This window comes from Lissotriton helveticus, chromosome 12 (genome assembly GCF_964261635.1).
Source record: "Lissotriton helveticus chromosome 12, aLisHel1.1, whole genome shotgun sequence".
Taxonomy (NCBI): domain Eukaryota; kingdom Metazoa; phylum Chordata; class Amphibia; order Caudata; family Salamandridae; genus Lissotriton; species Lissotriton helveticus.
The window spans coordinates 850,989,725-851,015,243 of record NC_136073.1 but is presented as its reverse complement, the minus strand read 5'-3'; the positions used below and the strand labels follow the sequence as shown (position 1 = coordinate 851,015,243).

General features: G+C 47.4%; 1 protein-coding gene across 1 annotated transcript in view; it reads left to right on the top strand.

The window, feature by feature from the left end:
• Positions 1 to 25,519, top strand: part of ZFR2 (zinc finger RNA binding protein 2) — a 553,880-nt gene that overhangs the window by 150,651 nt on the left and 377,710 nt on the right. The window contains exons 3-6 of the mRNA XM_078669465.1: positions 10,421 to 10,535; positions 11,105 to 11,317; positions 11,397 to 11,683; positions 13,255 to 13,437. Coding sequence (XP_078525591.1) covers positions 10,421 to 10,535; positions 11,105 to 11,317; positions 11,397 to 11,683; positions 13,255 to 13,437 — 798 coding nt within the window. The remainder of the gene's footprint in view (positions 1 to 10,420; positions 10,536 to 11,104; positions 11,318 to 11,396; positions 11,684 to 13,254; positions 13,438 to 25,519) is intronic.

Sequence of the window (25,519 nt, the reverse complement as noted above, 5' to 3'; positions counted from 1 at the left end):
CCCAACAATGTTCATTGCGCCGGTGTGTGCCCCTGTCCGCCGTAGCAGGTAAGATGAACCCCCGTCCAACGCCGAAAGGAAGAGGAGCAGTTGGCCGCTCACCTCCAGCGCCATTCAATCACGGGCACAGCCCTCACGCCTCAGCAACAAAGGCCGTGATGCTTACAGCTGGTTGGAGGGCACAAGCCAAGGGAGATTGCAGCGATGCAGCTCTGTGATTTGTGGAATAGACCAGGGGGCAGCGCACATCAGTACATTCAGCCCTTGCGCTATCCCCGGATCGTGCACCGCCGGGCGTCGTTTCAGTACTGGCCTGGCCCAGCCGCCAGCAGCCGCAGCACCTTACCGGATGCGTCTCCCGGACCGGGAGAACACAGAAAACCTGGTCCTGGTCAGGCAGCAGCAAGCCACCTCCCATGTTGCAGCCAAGGGATCGATGGATGGCCCGGCACCAGGAATTTCCACCACAGCACTGGCCTCGGCCGCAACCTAGAAGAGGGCGCAACACCACTGCTCAGTCAGATCCAGAACACACACTGACCCACGAAGCCACAGGTACCAGGAGGGCATCTGCAAGGCACAGTCCTCACAGTATTGCACCCCTTGGAGGCTGCGGGGTGTACGGATGTCTACGGTTTTCTGGCTCAGCCGGCAGAGCTTGCCTACAGAGTGGCCATCTTGCTGCTCTGCGAGACCACGCCCCCGTGTATATTTTTATTTAATATATGCTGCCTAAAAATTGCTCTGGGGTCCCGCGTGTGGGTAGTACTGTTCAGTGCTTATGTGTTATCCTCCAAGTCCTCGGAATCAGCAGGTTGATGTGAGAAAGGCCACCTCCTGATCTAACCGAACCCAGAAGGCTGTTATAGCCTGGGCCCAGGAAGGATCAAGCGAGGGCGAGAAAAAATAATAAACAGGAAGGGAAGGAAGGGAACAGCAGGGAGGGAGAACTGTAACGACAAGAGAGATAGTAATCATTGTATCGTTTTCTGGAATATGTGAACACACAAACAGTTCCTATAGAACCCCTGTCCCCTATACCTGTAAATAAGAAAAAATCAGGCCTTGAAGATACTTCTCTGGGCCCCTACTATCAGTTCCGAGATACAGATATAAACGTATAGTAGCTCCACCTGTAATACACAAGCATGGGATTCCTTAATGCAGTGAAGATTTTTCAGGTTACTAAAGTATGATCTATCACTGAGTACATACCAGGCATACACTGATGGTGGCTGAGAACGTTTTACCAATTGAATCCACCGCAAGGACCCCAGAGTTAATTGTGCAAAGACACAAAAAACAAAGGAAAATAGATTGGGTTACGTCACCCTATAATGGTAATTACAGTACCTGATCTCCGAACCTCAGGTCTCGCCCAACAGAGAAGAAGAACGTGGCGTACCCTGCACGAGCCGGTGAAAGAAGGCTCAGCCAACAGGGACGCCGTTAATGAGGAAACAAGCAAATGGCGTTCCCTGCACGAGCCGGTGCAAGAAGGCTCTGCCAACAGGGACGCCGGAATGCGGAAACAAAAGGACTGGCGTTCCCTGCACGAGCCGGTGCAAAAAGGCTCAGCCAACAGGGACGCCGGAATGCGGAAACAAAGGACTGGCGTTCCCCGCACGAGCCGGTGCAAGAAGGCTCAGCCAACGGGGACGCCATATGGTAAGTAGCAAAGAACAAAATGCCTCCTTCCTCATAGAACACTGAAGCGGACTGAAGAGAGCAGAGGATCAGGCACAAGAATAGTGCTACAGGATTCCAACGACTAATCACTCACCACACCGGGTCCGGAACCAGAATATCCGACGCCCAGCATCGTCCGAGTCCCCCTTTTATACTCCTCCCACAGCGCTTAGGATTCTGGGACATGTAGTCTTTAGAGCAGGTACGTCTTTAAAGGGCGCTTCTGGACGACTTGACATTATGACTATATAATGATTATGGGGGTATATTGAATTCAGTGATTACTATGCTGGACCTACAGTTATTAAAATGTACCTGCGATAATAATGGAGACCCAATACCAACCTCTATAGGAAGGAAACCCACAACTATCATTGATCAAATTTTGATGTCAGCTAATGCAATTAAGTGTTTAACTACACCTAGGGTTGGTTAGCCGGGCCTGAGTGACTACAATTGTATGGTACCGACTGTCTTTTTTAGGGGCAAAGCTAGCAAAGTCCCACCAAGTATTGTAACTAACATTACCCCTATAAGACCCAATGGGGTTTGTATCAAGTGGGATGGAGTAGATCCTACTAAAGTCCTACACTGCATTTTCTCTATGAACCGTACATATATTCTTTCATTGTCTCGAGATCTAAGTAACTCCGAACCAGTTACTTTCTAGTTTAATTAACATTACCAATATAAGCAACAACCTTTTGACCCGCCCTTGTAATCCAGGCCATGGCCAACTTAGAGATTGGTTTAATCATGCATGTACCATAGCCTCACAACAACGGAAATATGCCCTTCACTGTCAACCCAGAGACAACATGTTGATAAAGACCCTTCGATCTAACTTTAAAAATGTCCTTTTTGTGCTAGGAAAAATAGCTACAAAACGAAGCTTGGTCTAAATTGTCTCTGGCTGCAGATACAGCTGATAACAAACTTTTCTGGGACACAGTCTATTCATCATTTTCAAAGACCGACTCTTTTCCAGAGTGGTTATCTCATGTTACATGTGATGTTTGGATGACCCATTTCACGGACATTTTCAGTCTGCCGGATGCAAGGAGGGAGGATATATTAAGGGAGAAACAGTACCCCTGGTCTCCTCTACCACTGAATATCACGGTTGAAGAGGTCCTACTAGGGCTGAAAGAAAGCATAGGAGGTAAACCCCGGGACCTGATGGGGTGCCAGTGGATGTTTATAAAGCTGCTGTCGATTTGTGGGGCCCAATCTTAAACAGAGTTTTTACTATGGCTGCGACCAGTATGATTCCACCTTCATTGGGGACGTCTACTATTATAGCAATCTATAACAAGCATTTACAATGCAACGGTTTCGCCTTTGGAAAAGTTAGAGCTATTGGCATTGTAAATGACAACATTTGTATTTATGTGTTGGTTTTGAAAACAGATAAATAAATGGCATTGTCATTTACATTGCCAATAGCTTAATCTCTCGCAGATGTGAGACCTATTGTACCCTATGGACGAGCTCAGCAGACAGCAATTACTACCACACACACACACCCAGAGCCAGCCACACACACACACACACACCCAGAGCCCCCCCCACACACACACACACACCCAGAGCCACACACACACACACACTCAGAGCCACACACACACCCAGAGCCACACACACACACACACACACACACACCTAGAGCCACACACACACACCCACCCACTCTCCCCGTGCCTAACAAAACAAGCCCCCACCGCTTCGTGGCACTCTACACTCTCTCTCTTGTATCAACCGGTGGTGCACTCTGGCCATAGAGCCTACTGTTCAGTGAACCAAATAACTACCTTCTGTGGGCACAGGCCCAGTAACACATTGTCCACTGAGGCAAACACGTCTCTAACCCCTGTATGGTGGTGGTGGCACGTTCGTCACTGTCCTGTACCGATGACCATCCCTCACCCCATGAGACAGTGACCACTGTCCTGGTTCGTCAGTGCCCGCTGCCACTGTGTATACTCTCCGGGTATATGTTGCTCCCTGTTGCGCTGTAAACACACTTGCCTCCCTCTTCCTAATACTCCAGTTTAACCCTGTCCCGGTACGTCACTTTAGTGAACTCCCTGCACGAACTCATCTGAAAGCGGCTCCTTACTGTAGTGAGGGAGGGGGCGTCCGTGTGGCTGTGCCCCCTGCTACTTCCCTTCGCAGCCGCAGTAAAGTAAATACGGCTAGCCACATGTAAACAAATGCGCACAGTCAGCACTCACTACTCTGAACACTCACTTTGCACTCTGCACTCACTAGTCTGCACACACTACTCTGCACTCACTACTCTGCACACTCACTTTGCACTCTGCACACTCACTCTGCACTCACTACTCTGCACACTCACTACTCTGCACTCTGCACTCACTACTCTGCACTCACTACTCTGCACACTCACTCTGCACTCACTACTCTGCACACTCACTCTGCACTCTGCACCCTCACTCTGCACACTCACTCTGCACACTCACTCTGCACCCACACTCTGCACCCACACTCTGCACCCACACTCTGCACCCACACTCTGCACCCACACTCTGCACCCACACTCACTCTGCACACTCACTCTGCACACTCACTCTGCACTATCTGCACTCTGCACACTCTGCACTCACACTATAATAATCCTTATGTCCTGCAAAAAATAAGCATGGCAGTGGCATGCATGATGAAAAGCACTGAACTGTGCAATCACTTAGGGGGAGGGACTGGACAGATGTTTCACCTTGAGCCCGCCCGTCAGCCCGCAGGTGCCGTGCCCTTTCCGAAAAGAGGTGTGAAGTGACAGCCCGGCCCTTGGCAGTCAGTGCACAGACAATGGCCAGGAAGGGGGCCAATTAATGTCCCGGGCAGGGGTCCCTCCGTGGCTGCAGCAGAGGATAAAGGTCACGAGCGAAGAAAGGTCACCGCCGGGGTTGGAACGGGCCTTCGCACCTTGAACAATACACGGGCACTCCCGCTTACACTGTGAAGGGACGATTGTAGCCTGCCTGTCCCTGCAAGGGCGGTTCTTTTGCACTAGTGAAATTATGTATTTGTCTCTGATGGACGCTTGCATTGAACATGTTACGTGCAGTTTCACGATACTTGTGAAAGGAAGCCCAAAACTGAAAAAAGAAATGAGCGCAGCAAGTTTGAAACCTCTGCTACCTATAGTGCTCCGAAGCCACAAAACTGTGCCAAGAACTCTTACATGAACTACTACTAATTTGAGTTGTGTTCCTATTTCTACCTTCCTATTAATACATCTACGTATTTTAGAAGGATGCTAAGGCCTTTTTAATAGGCCACCAAATTCCAATATTTCCTAAAAGAGTAAAACCAGACTCGATTTTAGAACTACGTGAATTTTGATTTATTTAGCGTACAGTCCTGGGGTAACATAAAAAAGGATATTATTCAGAATCCGAAGTGTGGGTTAAAAGCGACAGAAGCGGACGGAGAGACCTTCCATTGATTGTGTGCGCCCCGGAAGCTTTGGCACTGGGGCAGGTCACTGTGAACCCCTTTCTCGTGAGATACTCTACGCGGTGGGAAGTGCGGCAGCAGCTGTGTCAGATCTCCGAGTCACTGCAGCACGGCAAATACATAATATTACATCATATTTGTATGCCTTTCGCTGGATACTGTGGGGGGTGGGGGTCATCTCTGAGAGGACCCTCAAAGTAAAACAAGGAAAGGCATGGACAGCGGGAGGGGGGCAGGAAAGGCACGGACAGCGGGAGGGGGCGGGAAAGGCACGGACAGCGGGAGGGGGGGCAGGAAAGGCACGGACAGAGGGAGGGGGCGGGAAAGGCACGGACAGCGGGAGGGGGGACGGGAAAGGCACGGACAGCGGAGGGGGGACGGGAAAGGCACGGACAGCGGGAGGGGGGACGGGAAAGGCACGGACAGCGGGAGGGGGGGGCGGAAACAGCAAGAAAGGCAAAGCAGAAGGCAAGAAAAAGCACTCATCTGGACTTCTTCCGGCGGCGGTCGGCCTGCAATGACCAAAACAAACCTTCCCCCCCAAAAAAATAGGAACCGCCCACCACCGCAATGACGTTGTCAAAGGGGCAGGATGAGAAAAAATAGCCGGGAACGCCCACCAATCGCCTCGCACAATGACGGACACCTCTCTCTTCCAATGGCTAGCCTCCATTTATGGAGCTAGCCAATGGAAGACAGAGGCGGAACAAAGCCCACATATTATTCTCATAAGATTTTGCCTGCGCGAAAGGCTGCACAATGTGCAGCTTTCGACAGGCGAAACCTAAAAAGGGCAGCAAATCCGATCTGAAAGCTACTGCCCACTATCACTTTTAGACTCCTCTGCGAAAGGGATGAGTAAAGTGTTACTTAAGAGACTGAAAGAGTGTGCAGTTTGGTTTTAGACAAGGAGTGGGCACTATAGAGCAATGTGTGAACTTGGACTTGCTAATAGGCAAATATGCTTGTGCGAAAGGTGGCAGATTGTATCTCTGCTTTGCAGATCTGAGTAGTACTTTCGATCTAGTTGATTACTCTATTCTCTGGTCAACCCTGCTTACTCTTGGAGCGCCTAGACCGATTATTTGCATTCTCGCAGGGTTGGATGAGAAATTATCAAGCAAAGTAAGTTTTGGTCCACAAGGCGAATGCACTACGAATTTTAATGTAGAAAAGGGGTATTCGGCAAGGCTGTGTCCTGGCCCCCCTATTATGCTCCCTGTTTATTAACTGGGTGGATAAGGCAATTCAAGCAGACGGCCCCCAAATCGCTGGGGGTCGCATACCAGTGTTATTATATGCAGATGATGCTGTTTTGCTAGCATGGACCCCGGTGGGCTTACAACGACTAATGAACACCTTTGGGAATTTTATTTCCACAAGAAAATTGGTGGTTAACAAAACCAAAACCTACACAACAATCTGTTGGGCCAAGCCAAAGAAATGCAGAAGGGTTTTGATTAACAACACAGCTACTATTGACACCTTTTGTTACTTGGGTATTACTTTTGCAGGTAATGGCTCATGGTCATATGAAACTACAAAAGTTAGGGGTAGGATGAATAGAAGTGCTCACAAAATCTTTAGGTTTTCAGCAAAAGTTTGGCACCTGACCCAAAAGTTACGTTAGCAATATACAATGCCAGGGTATTAGCTATTCTACATATGGGGCTGATGTGTTGGTTCATTATAACAGTAAGGCTCTCCAGATAAAGGAAAAGGGTTTCCTCAAGCGCCTATTATGCCTACCCACCTTTGCCTCTACAAAGATAACACACAGAGAGGCTGGGCTACAGTATCTAGCGGATTTAGTCACACTTCTCCCTTTGCTGCTCTGGCGTTCTATTTGGGTAAAAGACAAGTTTCACCACATCCATCATTTTAGATTGCCTGACCATGGATAAAGCATTGCGTATTCCCTGGCCATGCTACATTAATTCCACCTACAGTGGTCTGTTTAAGATGCCAATTCAGCCTAACCCTCCTAATGGTAACAACACTCACCAAACTGTTCATTAAAGATAACTTTATTAATTGTAGAAGGGAAGCTCGGGTGAGAACTGAGGCGGGAAGCCAACTGCTGGATTTGATCATTCACTTGAGTTGGAGAAGGGCTTCCAACGTTATTTAACCTTTGTTTCTAACCTAATTCATCGTTTTGTATTAATTAGATTTAGACTAATGATTGTCCATCATTTAGTTGCTTTTCCCCCATGAAATCTTGTTGTTCAGATATGACCCCCTGCCCTTGTGATTGCCAGAGCAAGCAAAGCACAATGCACTTTATGGTATTCTGTGATATTTTTAAATAATTAGCGTCATCGTTATTTGAAACCTCTTCGGCTTGCGCAAAACATCAGATCGCACATTATTGCCCTGAAATTTATGCTTGAGTTAAATGGTAGCGGGGTTTATCTTACAGTTGCACTTTTTATTATAAAAGCAATCAATATACGTAAAAGCATTGCTTTTATTTGATGCTACTATGAATTCTTTGCTTTACAGTAAATGTTATGGAAACAAGGTGGTAGGCTTTTAAGAAATCCCAATTATGCACTTTTGGCATGGCTATTTCTGATTATAATTATGTGCAAATATTTTTATTGTTGGTTGCTCTTATGGTTGTTTTTACATACCGAATAAAGTCTTTGAAATTGAATTTACTATAATTCCTCTGGTGGAGAACCAAGATTTAGGATTAGAAAGTTCCTTCAAGTTTATTACCTAGGATAGAATTGGATTATCACATTATGAAAGTCGGATGGCGAGACTAGATTGCTATGCTATATGGTATTGGTTTGAATGTTTGATTCTAGTGATACCTCAAGCCAGAATTGTTCTCTGTTGATTGCATATATTTAGAAACTGATAAGGAAGGCCAAAATGAATGTGTCCCTGGCCCGTTTAGGAAAAAGGGGACCCCTATATACTAATAATGCACTTGCTATACATAGGGAAAACCAATTAATTTGAAAACAGTCTATAGCTAAGTGAAAGGCAGAATCCATGTAAAAAGACCATCATGGGAATATGAAATAATATCATCAACCACTATGAAGACTTACCACCCAAATAATAATTCAATTATTCATTTTTATTATTCATAAATAGTATATGTATGATATCTGGTTATAACATTTTCTTATCTTTTGTCGTTTATATACTTCTTTTTTCTTATAAAGGTGATTTACAATTCATATGATTAAATCCTTAAAATCACAAAACAAACAATGAGCACTAGACGTAACAGATGATGGAGGCAATGCGGCTGGGTAGTTTCACTACGCGCGTTTCGGCCAAATGGCCTTCCTCAGGTGACCGTCTATAGCAAAAAAAGAGAGAGAAATGGATCCAGATAATACCATGGAAAAAGGGAGATCATGTAATGGCCGCCAGGTATCTACACATGAATTTACCTGATGAAACTATAATGAAGTATAGGTAGGGGTGATGATAAAAGCACACCGTTAAGTGCTGATAATAATAATACCTCAAATTAAGCTTGTGGTGTGTAGTAAATATATGTCCACGGACAATGTTATGCACGACAGGGATAGAGATAGGGATGAAGACTCCTCAAAACCGGGCTCTATATATGTCCCGTGTATATACTTCAGAAGGCTTCTATAGGCGCAGAACTGTGTGCTTCCTCAGTGGGGGACGATTCAAAACAATATATTTATACAGGAGATAATGGTGTTTCAACCTAAAATTGGCGGCTAGCAGGTGGGCTAGAGCCGAGGATCTGGGAATACTTCATAAGTGATATTTTGCGATGTGAGTCGTAGACTCCGGATATGGCTCTCGATAAAACCGAAACACCGTGTGTAAATTGGTGTTTGTCTGGATGTGTTCCTGGCCCGAACATGATCTCGATTCCTCTACTTGATCGGCACCCATGATTTTTGGGGAACTAATTAGTAGCATACTGGTGCCTGTTTTGTGATAGCGCCTTGATACCCTTGGGCTTAGTTCGCGCTCAATCAAATCTCTTTTTCATTCATTCATTCATTCATTCATTCATTCATTCATTCATTCATTCATATCAAAGAGTGATATTTGTTTACAGAATAACTATCAGTTGATCACACTTCTGTATGAAGGTAGTAACTCGAAGGGTTTTTTGCAAAAGCACTTGTAATATGGACAGTGTAATGGCTCTACACATTTTGGCTAAATCTGCTGTGTCTGGCAATGGCCGAATGTGGTACTGTTGTTTTATGGCTAGCAGTGCAGTCTTCAACCGGGTGGATAAGCAGACCTTTTGGATGCAGCTTAGTGTATGTGTGTACAGCTGGGGCAGAGGTTGTATGGGCAGCTGAGTGGGAGGCAGTGATGGTGACACTGCTATATATCATGCTAAATAGGATACTGTATGAAGCAGTGACATAGCCTGGCGTAGAGGGGAAGAGTTGGCTTTTGGTGGACTACTCCTTCCCAGCGCTACGTATGCTTCCATTTTTATAAGTGAAGCTTCAAGTAAATTGCTCCTCTGTATTGCAAGCCAACCCTGGAGGGGGTGGCTTACACTACTATGCCTGAGTCTTCAGACATTTTTTATCAGTAACTTTGGAGGGTCATTGAATTTGCTGGTCATCCACCCTCACATAATCTTTTTTCTATGTCCTCAATGCTCCAACAACTTCAGTTGTTCCAGTTACCAAAGAACCAAACCCCCCAAGTGAATATGTTATTTCTTCCTTAGCAACTGTTTTTATTATTTTCCAGTGTATCATTAAGCATTAAAAAGGAAGCCCACTGGTAGACGGTCCCCTATCAGTTATATTGATGGTGTTTTGTCCTAATGAACATCTCTCAAATGCACTCTTATAGTTTGGAGTGTGCTCTTCTATTATTTAAGATATTTTAAAAGAACTATGCTCTTCGCTGGGAAAACTCGGTTGGAATCCCAATTTGCATTCTTTCCTGATTGCCAGACTTTGATTTATCAAAGGTAATCTGCTTTTTATGTATATTTTCATAACTCTTATTTTTAAATATTGAATGATCTACTATATGTGTATGTTTTCAATGATGACATGGAGTGTGCACATGAAATACGTTTGATTCATTGCCTTAAAAAATAAGTCTTAATTTAAATTAAAGTTGTTGAGAGAGAGGGGTATTGAGTAAATTTATGTAAAAAGCATAGTATGTCAGAGAGACATTCATGCGAATAAAATGTTCTTTATAATTTTAGTTTGAGAAATGATTGTTAGCTACTGAACAGTTATTTCAATTCACTCGCTAGGATACTTACAGCTACGGACGCACAACTGCTGCCACCACCTATGAGAATAAACAGTATTATCAGCCAGTCGCAACCCAGACTCTCCATAATGCCACAGATGCCTACTACCAGGCCGGTAAGTGTCCTGAATCTCAAGCGGCAAGCACAACATTTATAGTGATACTAAATATCTATGTGTGTATGTTTTCATAAACCTCAACATGCCCTTCTTAGCGTTAGAAATGCCAGAGCAGCATGATACAGTTACGCTGTTTATGTGGCTGAACGATTAATTCATACAAAGGACCAACTCTTCACATTCTTCCAGACATAATGGTTCTGGTCAGTGGTAGATGAGTTGAACTCTTGAAACTTGGTTCTGCATTCTGCTCTTTTGGGTATTTGATTTTTTGGGGGGCACATTTCTAGAGTCCAATGGCGGAAAATATTTAATGTGTCAGTGAACAAGAAAGGCACATAGCTCACCATTGGCGTCATAAGACATATATGGAATAATACGATGCTAATCAAGGGATGTTACTACATATTTGATGTGAAAGGACAAAAAAGGTAATTCAAGTATCCTGTGCTAGCATTCCTGTGCTTTTAACCACAGTTGCCTCATGATTAAGTCGAATGAGACAAGGCTGGTTTGAAGGAAATATGTTAACACAACGCTTCTTCAACCTTATTCTTGTCTTTTAGGTTCGAAAGGAAGCTACAGTCAGCCCACCAGTGGGTACACACAGCCTCAGCGACAGATCACTACCATTAAGCCTGTACAAACTGTGAACTCCACACCTTCAAGTTATGTTGTTTATCCTGTTGTGACAACTGTGCAGCAAAGTGTGCCAGCCTCAGCCATTCCATCCTACACCCCTAGCTCAACATACAACCCCACTTCTGCCACCTACTCCGGTAAATGCTTTAAAGTATAGATTAATTGTGTCTAAGGATCAAGTTTGAAAGACCTCACTGACTCTATCCTGTGTTTTAGGTACCAGTTACACCAGTTATGATCCCACGGTTTACTCTGCAGGCAATACATATTACCAACAGCCTCAGCCACCACCACAGCAGCAACCACTTACATCGCACCAGCCACAAAAATCTGTGGTTTCTTCAACGTGGGGCAATGCTGGAAATAGCACAAGCACCAATCCTGCTGGCAACTTTAACAAGAAAATACCATTCCAAAATAAACAACTGAGGTCAAAAGGACCACCAAAGCAACCCCAGCTCCACTATTGCGATATCTGTAAAATCAGTTGTGCTGGTCCCCAGGTCAGAAGCCTTTTGTATTCTTTGTTGTTAATGTATCTGTCATGAACATGTTATTCCTACTGAAAAAATCCAGTTTTGTGAACACCTAGTCCCTAGGTTGTCAATATTAGTGATGAAGGATCTTTGCTTTTGCAGTTTGTTTAGTTCATAAACGTGTATGTTTTGAATGATTATGCCTTTTCGTGGATGGCGCTGTAATAGTGTAAACATTCAAAAACAAGCTTGCTAAAGTGATTACCTTCCTCTGATCTATAGATTATTTTACCCTGAAATTGAACATTAACTGGCCAGAAACTCTTTGGAATACCGTTTTTCAAGGATATTAATTTCTCTTAATTTAAATGTAACATTTTCTTCATCGAGAAAAGTGTGCTCCGACTTGAGAATTTCGGAGAAATTTTGAGACATTGCTTTTTAATAGAAGCTGTTTTAGTTCGTTTTTCAAACTTGGATTTTCTGAATGTTGCTTTTGTTTCTGATAGTACTCATATGTTTCTTGTTACCTAGTTTCATCTCTACAAATTGACATAAATGTTATCGTCAGCTAAGTTCTAAGTAGTTCTGGTTAGCTCCACCAGCTATATTTGTTGATTGACATTTGAGATGTTTCATCTCATTTGGACATTCAAGGGATTCTCAACAGACATAGTGAAATGGAATGTGGCAGAGGAAAGGTTCTATTCTTAGGGCTTGCCCCATGCTAGTTTTCTTCACACTGTCACCTTCATTTAGCCTGCACTGAGCCAAATCCGAAGAAGGATACAGGAACTGAATTTATTATACAGGGGTAGCCTTAAGCAGTTGCGAATTCAGGTGGCACATAAAATCGGTTACTTGAAATTTCTCTGAATCCAGTCTGCTTACTGGGAATAGTCTAAATGTGATGATTTGGTGGTAAGATAATGTATCCACCAGAAAAAGTGTTACCAACGGAAAGTAACTTGTTCCTCTTGTCATAAGCAGCACACGGTTTTAGGAAACCTACTTGAAGGCTTGGCCCAACATGAATTTGGCTGCCTTGGATTGGTGATGCTTTGTCAGTCTCATTGAATCCTTGTTTGGGGACCATGGAACAAAACTGGGCTCTCAAGTATCTAGAGCCCAATCTGTAGATAACGTTATGATCCACTGATATGCTTTCTGTTTTATTCAGGATTTATAGGTAGCCTTTCAAGTCAGAACGGGCTGCGTTTAAAAGATCCATCTGAATTTACAGAGTTACCAGTCGGAATGGGAAAAATAATGTGTCATCTCTCTACTTTGAATGTGTTGTTATCCACTTCATAGAGTAAAAACAATGTTAAATACCTCAGTTTCTCAGCAGCATTGCCATATTGTTTTGACCTGTCGCTGAGAGGAGATGGGAGAGTTGTTGGAAAGGAGTTTGTTGCTCTTTTACTTCCAGTGGGTGGGTCCCTGAGGTGCTGTAGCATAGTAAGCTCCATAAGCGCCCTATTAACTGCAGTTGGCCTGTGATAATACACATTATATAAGGGAGTTTTTGTACCAGTACTATGTGTGTGCCTAATACTACTTTGATACCTAGTTTTTCCTTTTTTGTCCGCACATAGACATACCGGGAGCATTTGGAGGGTCAAAAGCACAAAAAGAAGGAAGCTGTCCTGAAGACTGGGAGTCCGATAACCACTGGGCTCCGAGGAGTACAAGCCCAGTTACGATGTGAACTCTGCGATGTCTCTTGCACAGGAGCAGATGCATATGCCGCCCATATCCGTGGAGCCAAGCATCAAAAGGTAGGTTTGATTTGCCTTGGAATCCATAAGTGGTTTTACCCAAAGTCTGCCCCACACGTTCTACTTTCTTTCTGTCCAACTCTTATATCTGCTTTCAGTTCTCTGCTTTATTTCATCTGGTTGTTTCTCACCCTCTGTTGTATGGCAACAACTCTTTGTCTAATAATTCTTGTTTGTGATTGTGTAGTCTCAGTAAGCAAATCTACTTGTTTTTCTCATTAAAGTACCTTGACCTACATTAGTTTTGCCTTGCTTTTTCTCCAAAGCATGGTTCATAATTACTCTAAACGTTTCTCGTGAGGCATGTTAGTTTGCAGTGTCCCTAGGAATAATGAAATTAACATGAATTAATGTTGCTGACCTTTTTCTACAGTATTTGATGTTTCTCAAATTAGTTATGTCAAATCATTAACCCTATGAGAGAGAAGGGGAACACTTTTGGAATTTGAGGAGAATTTATAAAGCGCAGGAAATGCATGAAGGCGTCAAGGCACTGCAGAGGTAACTGCAGAGGTAACAGAGGTAAACAGAGGCCTGGCAAAAAAAGAAAAAGACTTCTTAGATGCAAAGGAAGACCTTATAATCTGAAAAGCCAGATCTTTAAAGCTTTCCTAAAAGGAGAATGAGACTTAATGTCAGTCAAATGATTAGGCAATGAGCTCCAGAATGTTGCCGATGTCGCTGAGAATGCTCTGCCTCCCCATCTCTTCTTCTGCACTTGAGGCAGTATGAACAGATTACGGTGAGCAGATTGCAGATTTCTCCCCGGGATGTACCGCTAGAACATAGCCTTAATTCCAGCCGGACTCACCTGATTGAGTGTCTTGTGCACTATCCAGATTGCCTTGAATGTGGTGCGATTTTGTATGGTAAGCCAGTGCAGCTTAAGCAGTCCCCTACCGACTGAGGTTTTGGCACATTCAAAATTAGTCTCGCCAGTTCATCCTGCCCTACCTACAATTTGGCCAATGTACTCTTGTTAGCGTCTAGAATAGATATAAGACATTAAATGAGTCTATTTTAGACATGACTTATGACACAGCCACTTGTTTCTGACCTGGGAGGTGGATAAAAGGAAAGCATTTTCTCAGCATTTTAATCAGCCAGAAACAAGTGGACGCTGTGCAGTTAGCCTGGGCATCCAAGAAGAGCTTGTCAACGAAGACTACCCCTATGTCATTAGCCTTAACTGTCAGTGCAGGTAGTGAGCCCAGGGTCTCAGGCCACCAGTTGTTACTCCAGATAGAATTTTGTATTCCAAAAAATAACACCTCAGTCTTTTCCCGATTGAGCTTCAGGTAATTTTTGCTCATTCACCCTGCTACTGCTGTCAAGCTGTTATAGCTTCCCTATCCTTCAAACTAGACACAATGATTTGGGTTACATCAGCATACAAGACCGCCTGAAGTCCAAAGGAACAAACGATCTAAGTCCGTGGGAAGACATATAGGTTGAAAAGCGTTGGGCACAATGATGAGCCCTGTGGCACCTCACATGGCATGGAAAGCGGGTCTGATAGAAATTGGTCCACCATTACCCTTGTGGAAGGAATACAGTAGTTTCAAAGCCCCGCCTGAGACACCCAGTGCTCGTAGGAGTTCCATCAGCAGAGCTGGGGAGATTGTATCAAAGGCTGCTGACGGATCCAACAGGATAACTGCATCGCCCTGCCCATCATCGACCGTCCGCCTGATGCCATCAGTGGCTGACACCAGAGCTGTTTCGGTTCCATAATTTTTCTGGAACTGAGACCTGTCCAGTCAGCTCAGCCCTTCCGCAACAGCCATCAAATGGCTGTTGAGATGTTTTTCCAGGATCTTAGCTAGAACCGGGAGCAGAGAAATTGGATGGAATGTTTTTTGGGTCAAGGTTGGGCTTCTTAAGAAGTGGCTTCACTACTGCTTCCTTCCACACCCGAGGGTGTAGTTCCCAGAGGAAACAGCTAAGTTCAAGGCTGCGAGGGGACGCGCCACCACACTGGCCACAATATGCAAGATCTTGGGAGCACAAGGCTCAAAAGGAGAGCCTGACTTGGTGTTGAGGCGGTGCAATTTCACTAAATCTGGATAGAGGTAGGAGGTTAGTTATGTTCTGTTTTTGGTGTTTGTCTATTCATTCTTTTTCCCAGTAGAGCAGGGGGACTAGTGGTTCAGACCATACCTGCAACATTTTGTCTGTTCCTGGCCTAGTCGGCGTTCCCACTTAGGACATTTTCTTCAGAGAGTCCTTGGACTTCTTTAGTGAGCTGCTTTCGCTATACCTCAGTATAATAAGCTCATGTTGTTTCTCTTTCAGGCACCGGTGGTGGTGTTTTTAATTAAATATATATGTTGTCTTCTTTTGTTCTCTATTGTAGGGATTGTATCCTTTTTCCCTCCTGCTGGATTTCATCGTTGTGGCTTCTTGTCTGCATTCCTAGTGTCTGTTGGCAATGCGCAAGAGACTGGTGCCGGACTTGTTGCCCTTACACTGATTCTTCCTAGCTAGGCGATGTGTAATACTTACTTATCAATTACAGGGAATGTCTTGTTACTTTGTTGCCACAAGCAACTCTTATACAAACCTTTTCCCACCAACCAGAGCATATAGATGCCTGTGTACTTCTTCTTTAGCTGTCGTCATATACCCATTTTTCCCTGTGTTTGTGGCTATCTTTCATCTTGCGTAGGTACCTTCTAATGCATGTTCCTTGCCCATTATGGTTCCATCTTTTTTGGGATTAGTCCCAAGGGGGTGCGGTTGCTCTTGTCAGACGTAATATCCCTGGTGGGTGTAGGAAGGTGGATATCTGACTATGGTTGCCCCCAACTTTTTGCCTAGTGTTTTGCTGGTTTTTGACTTAGTTGGCCTGGGATCCTGCTATTCAGGACCCCAGGCTTCCTGCTCTCTCTGTTAAAATGGACTCCATGTACCCTAGGTACATATCTAATTGGATACTGAGTCACCTTACCAGTCCCTGTACAGTGTACCTTAGGTATCCAGGGCATAGATGTACCCAGGGCCTACCAGGGGCTGACGCATGTATTATGCCACCCCTGGCTGGCCATCTAAAACTGACACAACTGGCTGCAAGACAGCTGTGGCAAGGTGGTGTAATCACCCTTTGCTATAGATATAGTATACCTATATCTAACCCTAAAATGGACACATATACTCCTATCAGTCACTCCTATGGCAGGCCTTATCAATCCTGAAGGCAGAGTGCTTGGAATTATGTGAGATGGTGCTCTGGCATGAGCTGAGCCCGTCTGCAGCTTGCGGAACCAAGTCCTAATAGCTGTTCCATGATAACGCTATACCATATACTCTTAAGTGCATTATCAACCTCACGGTTAAATGCTAACTCTGGTATAACATTATCAAAACATGTTGAGTAAGGTGTCATACGAATTGGAATACTACCCCCTCGCCAATTCTGGCGACGGGGGTAGCTTTCCACCCTTCTAGAGGGGCACGACATGTATATAACTGTGAACCCCGGTTAAAGTTAACTCGAGCCTTGGCATCACAAAATGGATGCTGCCACCACAGACACAAGTCTGACCTCCTGCTGCTGGGAGTCCTTCCAGCAAGGGAGGCCTGGACAAAGGGTTTCCTGCCTTGGGAGGTGCTAACACCACCCCAGACAGGATTTTGTGTATTGAGGTAGGGAGGCCTGAAAGGAATGAGACATGCCTGGGGCACACAAGGTGCCCTGTGCATACAACGGTTCAAACCAGTTGCTGGGGCATCCCTGCCCCAGCTCTGGCGCGAAAACCGGACAAAGGATAGGGGGTGTAGCCACCCCCCTTCCTGGTCCCACCCAGGGGAGGGACCTAGTCAGTAGTGCAGCCCCCTTTAGGAGAATAAAGGTAGGAGCTGGTCCCATTCCAAAGGAGATTATCCTGAACAACTTTACAAGAAGAAACTCTGGACTTCGACGTTCTGCTCCACAGAAGACTGAAGAACCTCCCTTGTGGACAAGGAGTGTCCACCCTGCAACTGCAGGCACCATCAAGCGTCCAGCGGCTTCACTTTGTCGTCTTTCCTCGAGGATCCAGACTTCAGAGCCCGACGAGACCCGGATTCCCAGACCTCTCCGACCTCAACTCACATCTGCAGCAAAGCTAAGACCCGTGGGTGCGACGAGACACGTGGGGCCGGCCATCTTGAAAGAACGTGCACTTCGCTTCCAGCACGACTCCCGAGGTAAAGTCGACCAAGTGCTTTGGGGATTGAGAAGCCCCAGCCCCGAGCAGCCCCTGCACCGAAGATCAGCCCTCCAGCTTCCACGAGATCTGCGTGGGGCCCTTCTGCTTGTTTGCTGCTCGACGCGTTGTCTGGTCACTTGCCGGCTGGCTAGTGGCCTCCTAGACGACGAACCTTGAAATCTTCACTGCTGGTCTGGTTGCTCCAGACTGGCCCTTGCTCCCTTCCAAAAGAGGGGCACCCCGGACTCTCCTAGTCCGCACCAGACGCCTTTTCCACTCACCGCGTGGGTTGCCTTTGCCAAGGCCTGTTGACTCCAATCCAGGATCGGACACCGCCGACAGTTAGAGCCTGCGTGGGACAGCTTGTGCCTCCATCCTGGTCGTCGAAGACACCTCCTGGTCCACGTGGCTGCAGAGTCAAGCGTCCACTCTTCACCTGATTGCGACAACAGCATCTGGTTCCTTCCTGGTTCCACACCGGTCACTGGCTAGTGACTTTGAACACTGTCCCCTCTGCTTTCAGGTCCTCTTCTTCACCGATCCACCCTTGGATCGCACCGGACATCTTCCTCCTGGTCGCCTGCAGCATCTTTTCTTCCAGGCTCCATAGACTTCAACGCGAGAACCCGACACACTTTGACACCTATGCACCCGCAGCCCGTGGGTGAGGTAATGAGAGCATTTCGGTGCTCAAGGGTAGTTTAACTGTCCTAGTGTCCAGTTCCACAGTCGTTTTAGTCCTAACTAGTCAGGATTGTCCGTACTTACCTTTAACTTGAACTGTACTGTCCATAGACGTTGTTACGCATCTCGCGTGTGACTTCACACTCTGCACACGCGTTCCGTGGGCCTCCTATTACTTACCTAGAGTTAGTGTAGCGTGGTCCCATCGATCCTACAGCCTCTGCACAGCTCCATTCCTTCTATCGACTTTCACACTCCACTTACTTAGTATATGGTTTGTCGTGCCCCTAGGGCACCATTGTAATTTTGTGCAACTTATCGTATTTTTCCTAAGAGATAGTCATGTGCTTAGCCCTCTGACCTCATAAAGAGTTCAGAGGTGTTGTTATTAATAAATATACTGTTTATTTTCATAACAACCTGTGTGGTGTCCTTTCATCTGGTATTCAAGGGGTTATATTGTGGTAAACCAGCTGGCTTCACATGCCAAAAGAGTTTAGCCTAAGACTGCTTTGTCGATGCTACCATTAGGATAGCTGGTCTATAAGGTTGACTTACAACCAATCACCATAAGGGTTGTTTGGACTGATACAAGGTGATCACTAGAACTAGTGAGCATCATATATCAGGCCAACTTCTCACAGTGGGTTCCTCTATCTCTTCTATAATAAATAATAATATGATCTGAAAGAGACACGTTAGTGATAGATCCCTTACCTTAGAATATCCCCAGGCGTCAGACTGGATCTGGAAAATTTTGCGTAGCAATACCCCTGCGCGCCGGCAGGTGTCGTCCACGGCTCCGCGTCCGTCGTCGGCGTCGTTAGCGCCGGAATGACGTCGTCGGAGTACTTAGACGCCGCCCATGTGCGCAGACGTCATTTCTTCTTTTTTCCGCGCCAGCTAGCGCAGATCCAGATAAGCTCTACCCCTTAGTCATTTTTTGACTAAACTTTTTTGATCTTTTGATCATTTCTTTACTCGAGTCTTCGACTCCGACGGTGCCGGTAGGGATGACCGGGTTTAAGCCCTGCTCCAAGTGCGACCGACTGATGTTGGTTACCGACCCCCATCGCCGGTGCCTCAAGTGTTTAGGCCTCGACCACGACGACCGCACCTGCTCCGACTGCCGGGCCCTGACGTCGAAAGTTAGGCGAGAGCTGTCCCGCAAGCGGCTCGAGCTCCGGCAGTCGGCCCCGCGCCGTTCCAGGTCCCGGTCCCACAAGAGGTCGAGGGACCGGTCGCGGGGTCGGAGTCCTCGCAGCTCCGGGAGTGGACATCGGTCGTCAGGATCCAAGTCCTCAGGTAAGAGGCATGAGAGGTCGGAGAGACGTCATCGTTCCTCCGACCCACCCCGACGCTCGCACGATGCGGCCGGGGGTTCGGGTGACACCACCCACGCGGCTCCGACGGAGTCGCAGGTGTCGCCGCATGCCCCATACCTTCGGGTCCCTGGGCATGACGCAACGCCAGAGGAGGTTGAGCGGTACCTCATGGCCATGAGGTCCCTCCCTTCTCAGCCGGGTCCCGCGGTGCCTACGGGACCAACGGCCCCGGCTGGAGGCCCTAGCGGGTCGGGTGCTTCGGCCCCGGCGCCTCCGGCGACTTCGGTCCCGGCGCCGCAGGACCTCACTGGATCCGCTTCCGCATCTGGGTCATCGCCGGTCGACCTCACGACCTCACCGGCGCCGACCCAGCGGGTGACGCCCCCGGCGCCCACTGTGGACGCCGTCCCCACTCTTCCCTTCGGTCCGGCTCTGGCGCGAGCGCCGCTACCGACGCCCTTTGGAGATTTCTATTTCCATGAACCGGCCCCGTCTATTGACCCTGATCTGCTGGAGATGGGTGACGAAGGTGATTGGGAGGGGTCTGGGGACCCTCTGGCACAAGAGTGCCAGTCTCAAGACGACTTCACCAGACACTGTATTTGTTTCCCCTCCCACCGTGGTTACGGAGGAGGGGGCTGCTTACAGTGTAGTGTTGATGCGGGCGGCCAAGGCCTTACACCTTGAGCTCCCCGTCGCGGCCGTGAGGACTAACCTCCTCACTGAGGTCCTTAAACCGCAGGCAAGCTCCAATTAGCCTCTGCTGCCGTTTAATGAGGCCTTGTGTGACGTTCTTGTGGGCACTTGGTCCAAGCCCGCCACAGGTCCGCCTGTGGATAGGAACGTGGCCAGACGCTACAGCCCTGCCCCGGGCGACCCTTGCTTTTTGTCCACCCATCCCACCCCCGAGAGCCTGGTCATCCAGGCCTCCACGTCCCAGACCGCATTCCCAACGGCTCCGCCCGATCGGGAATCCAAGAGATACGAACAGTTCGGGAAGAAAGTGTTCTCGTCCCTGAGTTTGGGACTGCGGTCTGTCAATACCGCATGCCTCTTGGGCCGCTACACCCACACCCTGTGGGACACGATCGCGGACGTGCTGCCACAATGTCCGGAGGAGGTCCGGGCTAATCTCGCCCAAGCCCTTGCGGAGGATCGAGATGCAGCGCGATATTCCATCCAGTGTGGGCTTAATACCACGGACTAACTGGGCAGGGCTATGGCAACGACGGTGGCGGTTCGACGCCACGCCTGGTTGATGTCCGCCAACTTTTCGGCCGATGTCCAGGCCACTCTTCTGGACATGTAGTTTGATGGCCGTCGCCTCTTTGGCGACAAGGCAGACCATGCGCTTGAGCGTTTTAAGGACTCCAGGGCTACGGCAAAGTCCTTGGGCCTCTCTGCCACACGCCAGCAATCGGGTGCCTTTCGCGGCCACAGAAGGGGCGCCCCCACACGTGCTGCCAGCCACGCACCGCAGAATGTTCAACAGCGCGGTGGCGGCCGTAGAAACCGCCGTGGCGGCTGTCGGGACAACGGCGAGGCAGTCCACACCTTTCCCCGTAGCATCTGCCTCAAAACCTTCCTAGTCCGTGTTTTCAGGCCCATGTGACGCCAGTGGGGGGCAGGGTTCGCCATCACCTCTTCCACTGGCGCACTGTCACGTCGGACAGGTGGGTGCTGCAAATCGTCCGAAGGGGCTACTCCCTCCCCTTCGAGGCGACCCCTCCAGCCATTCCACCGCAATTCTACCGCATGTCGGGGGATCACTTGCAACTTCTGCAAGAGGAAGTCACGGCCCTCTTGGCCAAGGGGGCCATCGAGCGCGTTCCTGGGCCAGAAGTAGGGTGTGGTTGTTACTCCCACTACTTTCTGGTACCCAAGAAGGGCAAAGGGGGCCTACGCCTTATCTTGGACCTACGGAACGTCAACGGCTTCCTCCGGAAGGACAAGTTCAAGATGCTGACTTTGGCTCAGGTCTTAGCTGCCCTGGACCCTGGAGACTGGATGGTAGCGTTGGACTTGCAGGACGCTTATTTTCACAACCCCGTCCTGCCGGCCCACCGGCGTTAGCTGCGGTTAACGGTAGGCCACGAGCACTTTCAGTTTACCGTGCTCCCCTTCGGCCTTACCAACGCCCCACGGGTGTTCACGAAAGTGATGGCGGTGGTCGCGGCTCATCTGCGCAGGTTAGGGGTGTCACTCTTCCCCTACCTCGACGACTGGTTGTTGAAGGCGGGCTCGCCCCAGACAGTCGTCTGCCACCTCCAGACTACGGCCGACCTGCTGCACTTGCTGGGGTTCTCCATCAACGTGCCGAAGTCGCACCTGTGTCCCTCTCAGAAGCTCCTCTTCATCGAAGCGGTTCTAGACTCTGCGCAGTTTCGGGTTTATCCTCCCGAACAGCGGGTTCGGGATATTCAGGCTCTGATTCCGATCTCTCAGCCTTTATCCCGAGTCTCGGTCAAGTTGACGCTGCGGCTTCTGGGGCTGATGGCCTCCTGCATCCTTCTGGTGCATCACGCCCGGTGGCGGATGCGGGCTCTGCAGTGGGACCTGAAGTTTCAGTTTTCCCAGCATCAGGGCAGCTTGTCCGATCAAACTCTATAATATGTATCGTTTTTCTAAGTTTTCTAAGTTTTATATTGTTTCTAAGTCTTATGGTTACCTGCACAAGTTATGCATTACATTTATGTTTTCCAAGTTCACATGTAAATAAGTTTTCTAATACTACAGTAGAGCACACATTTAGTGATCTGCCTCCTCACGAGCTATCCTATCGTCTTGCTATGCGCAATAACACATTTATCAGAATGTTACACTATTCACACCAGACCAGCAATGCTACTAATTGTTGGGTGTGTGGTCGACTCCCCCCTTTCCAGACACCGAAGGGAGTTCTGCCACTCTTTCCTTATCCGTTTTCACATAATGGTTCGTGTGGAGCATGGTCCACTTTAACGTCATCCTCCAATGATATGTCCCTTCTGAATAGAACATGTTTTCCAGACAAGCAAGGTCTCTCCCACAGAACAGGGTTAGATCTAGAAAATGAAGTATATGATTTAGGTAATTATTCTTCGAATCTTATGGTCCTGAATGTTCAGTCTGATACTACTCCAGATTTACCTGCTATTTCAGTACTACCAGTCAAAGGCGAATTATGTGTCAGAAAGAATGGTTCCGCACATGTAGGACATAGTGATTGTACTACTACTGTCGAGTATAGTGACAGTGGGAAATCTATTTTCAAAGCCTCACGTCATTCTTATTTTGTTTGTGGTCAGACCGCATATGTTCGTCTGCCCCTCGATTGGGATGGAACATGTTACATTGCCTTCCTACTGCCACCTGTTTTTCTAGCCCCATCCGATTATCACAGAAACACACATCTAGTACACGTCAGACATAGAAGGGAGATCGAGTCCCCAATTGTCGATCAAACTGAAACTACTCTAGAACAGTATCAAGACTTTAATAAAGGTTTCTTCTTCTTTATAGGACCTGTCCAGAATAGTAAGTTAATACGTAGACTAACCAGAACCCTTGAAGCAGTAGTGAATGAGACTACTTCTGCTCTAGGTAACTTAACTGAAGAGCAATCTGCTATGAGATTTGTCGTGCTCCAAAATCGTCTCGTTCTTGACGTCATACTGGCCGATAGAGGAGGAGCATGTAGAGTCATCGGATCTAGTTGCTGCATTTTCATTCCTAATAACGCGCCGTCTGTTTATTCAGCTATAACCAGACTTCATAAAATTGCCCATCAGTTACACCAGAATCCAGGCACCTGGACATGGTCCGGTTGGCTCTGGAGTATTATATCTGCCTGGGGATGGAAAGTATTGTCATTCCTAGGTATTGCAGTAATGATCATATTCAGTTGCTGCCTCTGTATACAATGTGTGCCCTGATCTCTTGACTGGGTGAGAGTACTCTGCTTAATTCGGAGACTCTGTCCATCTCCACCCCCTGCGATTTGCGGCATTTGTGCTACCTCTTGTATTCCTAGTCCTAAGTCCCGTTCCAAGACAATTCGAGACGAGCAAATGATGCTATATGAAATGATAGATGGTATCATGAATATAGATGTTTCCTGATGGAAACGTAGGGCACAAGGAGGGAATGTGGAAAAGTAAATTTTGCCATGTTATATGTGCCTACGTGTTCCCCATCTTATGTTATATGTGTATGATCGATATGCATGTATTCCCTTCTGATCGATTAAAGACGCAATTACAGTTGTGTCCATCTCTAGTATGCCAGTTTCCAGTCTTCGTGAAAGCAACGAATATTAGGCCTATGTAAACCTACGTTGCCCCATTTCACAGTGTGCACGTTAATTCATTGAATTATCCCCGTTTCTAGGCCCCAAAAGGGCCCGGACTCAGATTCAGCTCCTGTTTCCTGAACCCTCTCCGAGGAGCGATACAGCCCCCACCTGTATCCCTGACCCTTAGCTTACTTCTTGCCATGCAGTGCCCGGCCCGGCCTGGCTCTGCCTCCCAGTCTGCCAAGAATATGTTATGGTTCTAGTTATCAGTTCAGCCCTTCCTTCTCTGCATTTCTAAGCTACTGAATCGCATCAATAGTTTCCGTCATGGTCTAGCCTTTATGTCTCCATGTAAGAGAAATACTGTATTAATGTTCATGGAATATTACTCGCACACGCACTACATATAGAATAATGCATGCACCAGTCTTAGAGTCTATTAGCCTTTGCCCTGATAACTTTTGGATTCTATCAACATGTACTCTAAACACCAGATACTAGATATGCCTGGGTACATGTCGCTCTGACACTCCAGACTTTAGTCTCCTCTTCTAGCGCAGAAGTCATAGCCCCCAGTTCTCCCTGGTAACACGTCATTGCCCGTTTGCGCGCACCACTAGGTTAGAGGTCCCAGCTGCTCAGATAGCCCCCTCCATGTTTCCGCCCCTTTTATGACATATTCTGTTACGTTTACATCACATGTCTATGTATACGCCCTGTACACGCCTTCTTGTTACATCATTTTGCCCTTATCTTTCGCGACTGTTACGAATCACGCCTACTGCTACGCCTACTGTATTGAATGTAATGCGTTTGTTTTGATATATATACTGTGCACCCATATTAAAAGTTACCCTTGTCCATTCCCAGATCCTGTCCCCGGCAGCTGCCATCCTATTCCCGTGCAGGCTGTCCTGTTCCTGTCCTTTATGCCTGATTAAAGCCTGTAAACTCCAGCTACCTCGAATCTTGACTCTTATTTATTGAGCTATCTGTTTATATGAGTATCCTGAAAAATAGAACCGGTAATTAATTATTTATTTACCACAATGTCTTGATCTCGGAGGGCACTGCAAGACAGTTGCAGTGGTGGCTCACGGACCGCGATTGGGTCAGTGGCAGATCCCTCTCCCTACCCCACCCGGAGCACGTGGTTGTGACGGACGCGTCCCTCCAGGGCTGGGGAGGCCACATGGGAGAGGCGGAGATCAGAAGCCTCTGGTCTCCGGCGGAGTCCCGGCTCCATATCAACCTTTTGGAGCTGCGGGCGATTCAACTAGCACTGAAGGCATTCCTCCCTTCTGTCCAGGGGAGTGTAGTGCAGGTGTTCACGGACAACACCACCGCCATGTGGTACTGCAACAAACAGGGCGGGCTGGGGTCGTGGACCCTGTGCCAGCAGGCTCTGCGCCTCTGGCAGTGGCTGGAACATCAGGGCGTGACCCTGGTGGTTCATCACCTGGCAGGCTATCTGAATGCCAGGGGGGACGAACTCAGCCGTCGGTGCATGATGGATCACGAATGGCGTCTGAACTCGGACGTGGCGCAAGGCCTCTTTCAGCAGTGGGGAGAGCCTCGGTTATATCTGTTCGCCACAGAAGAGAACGCGC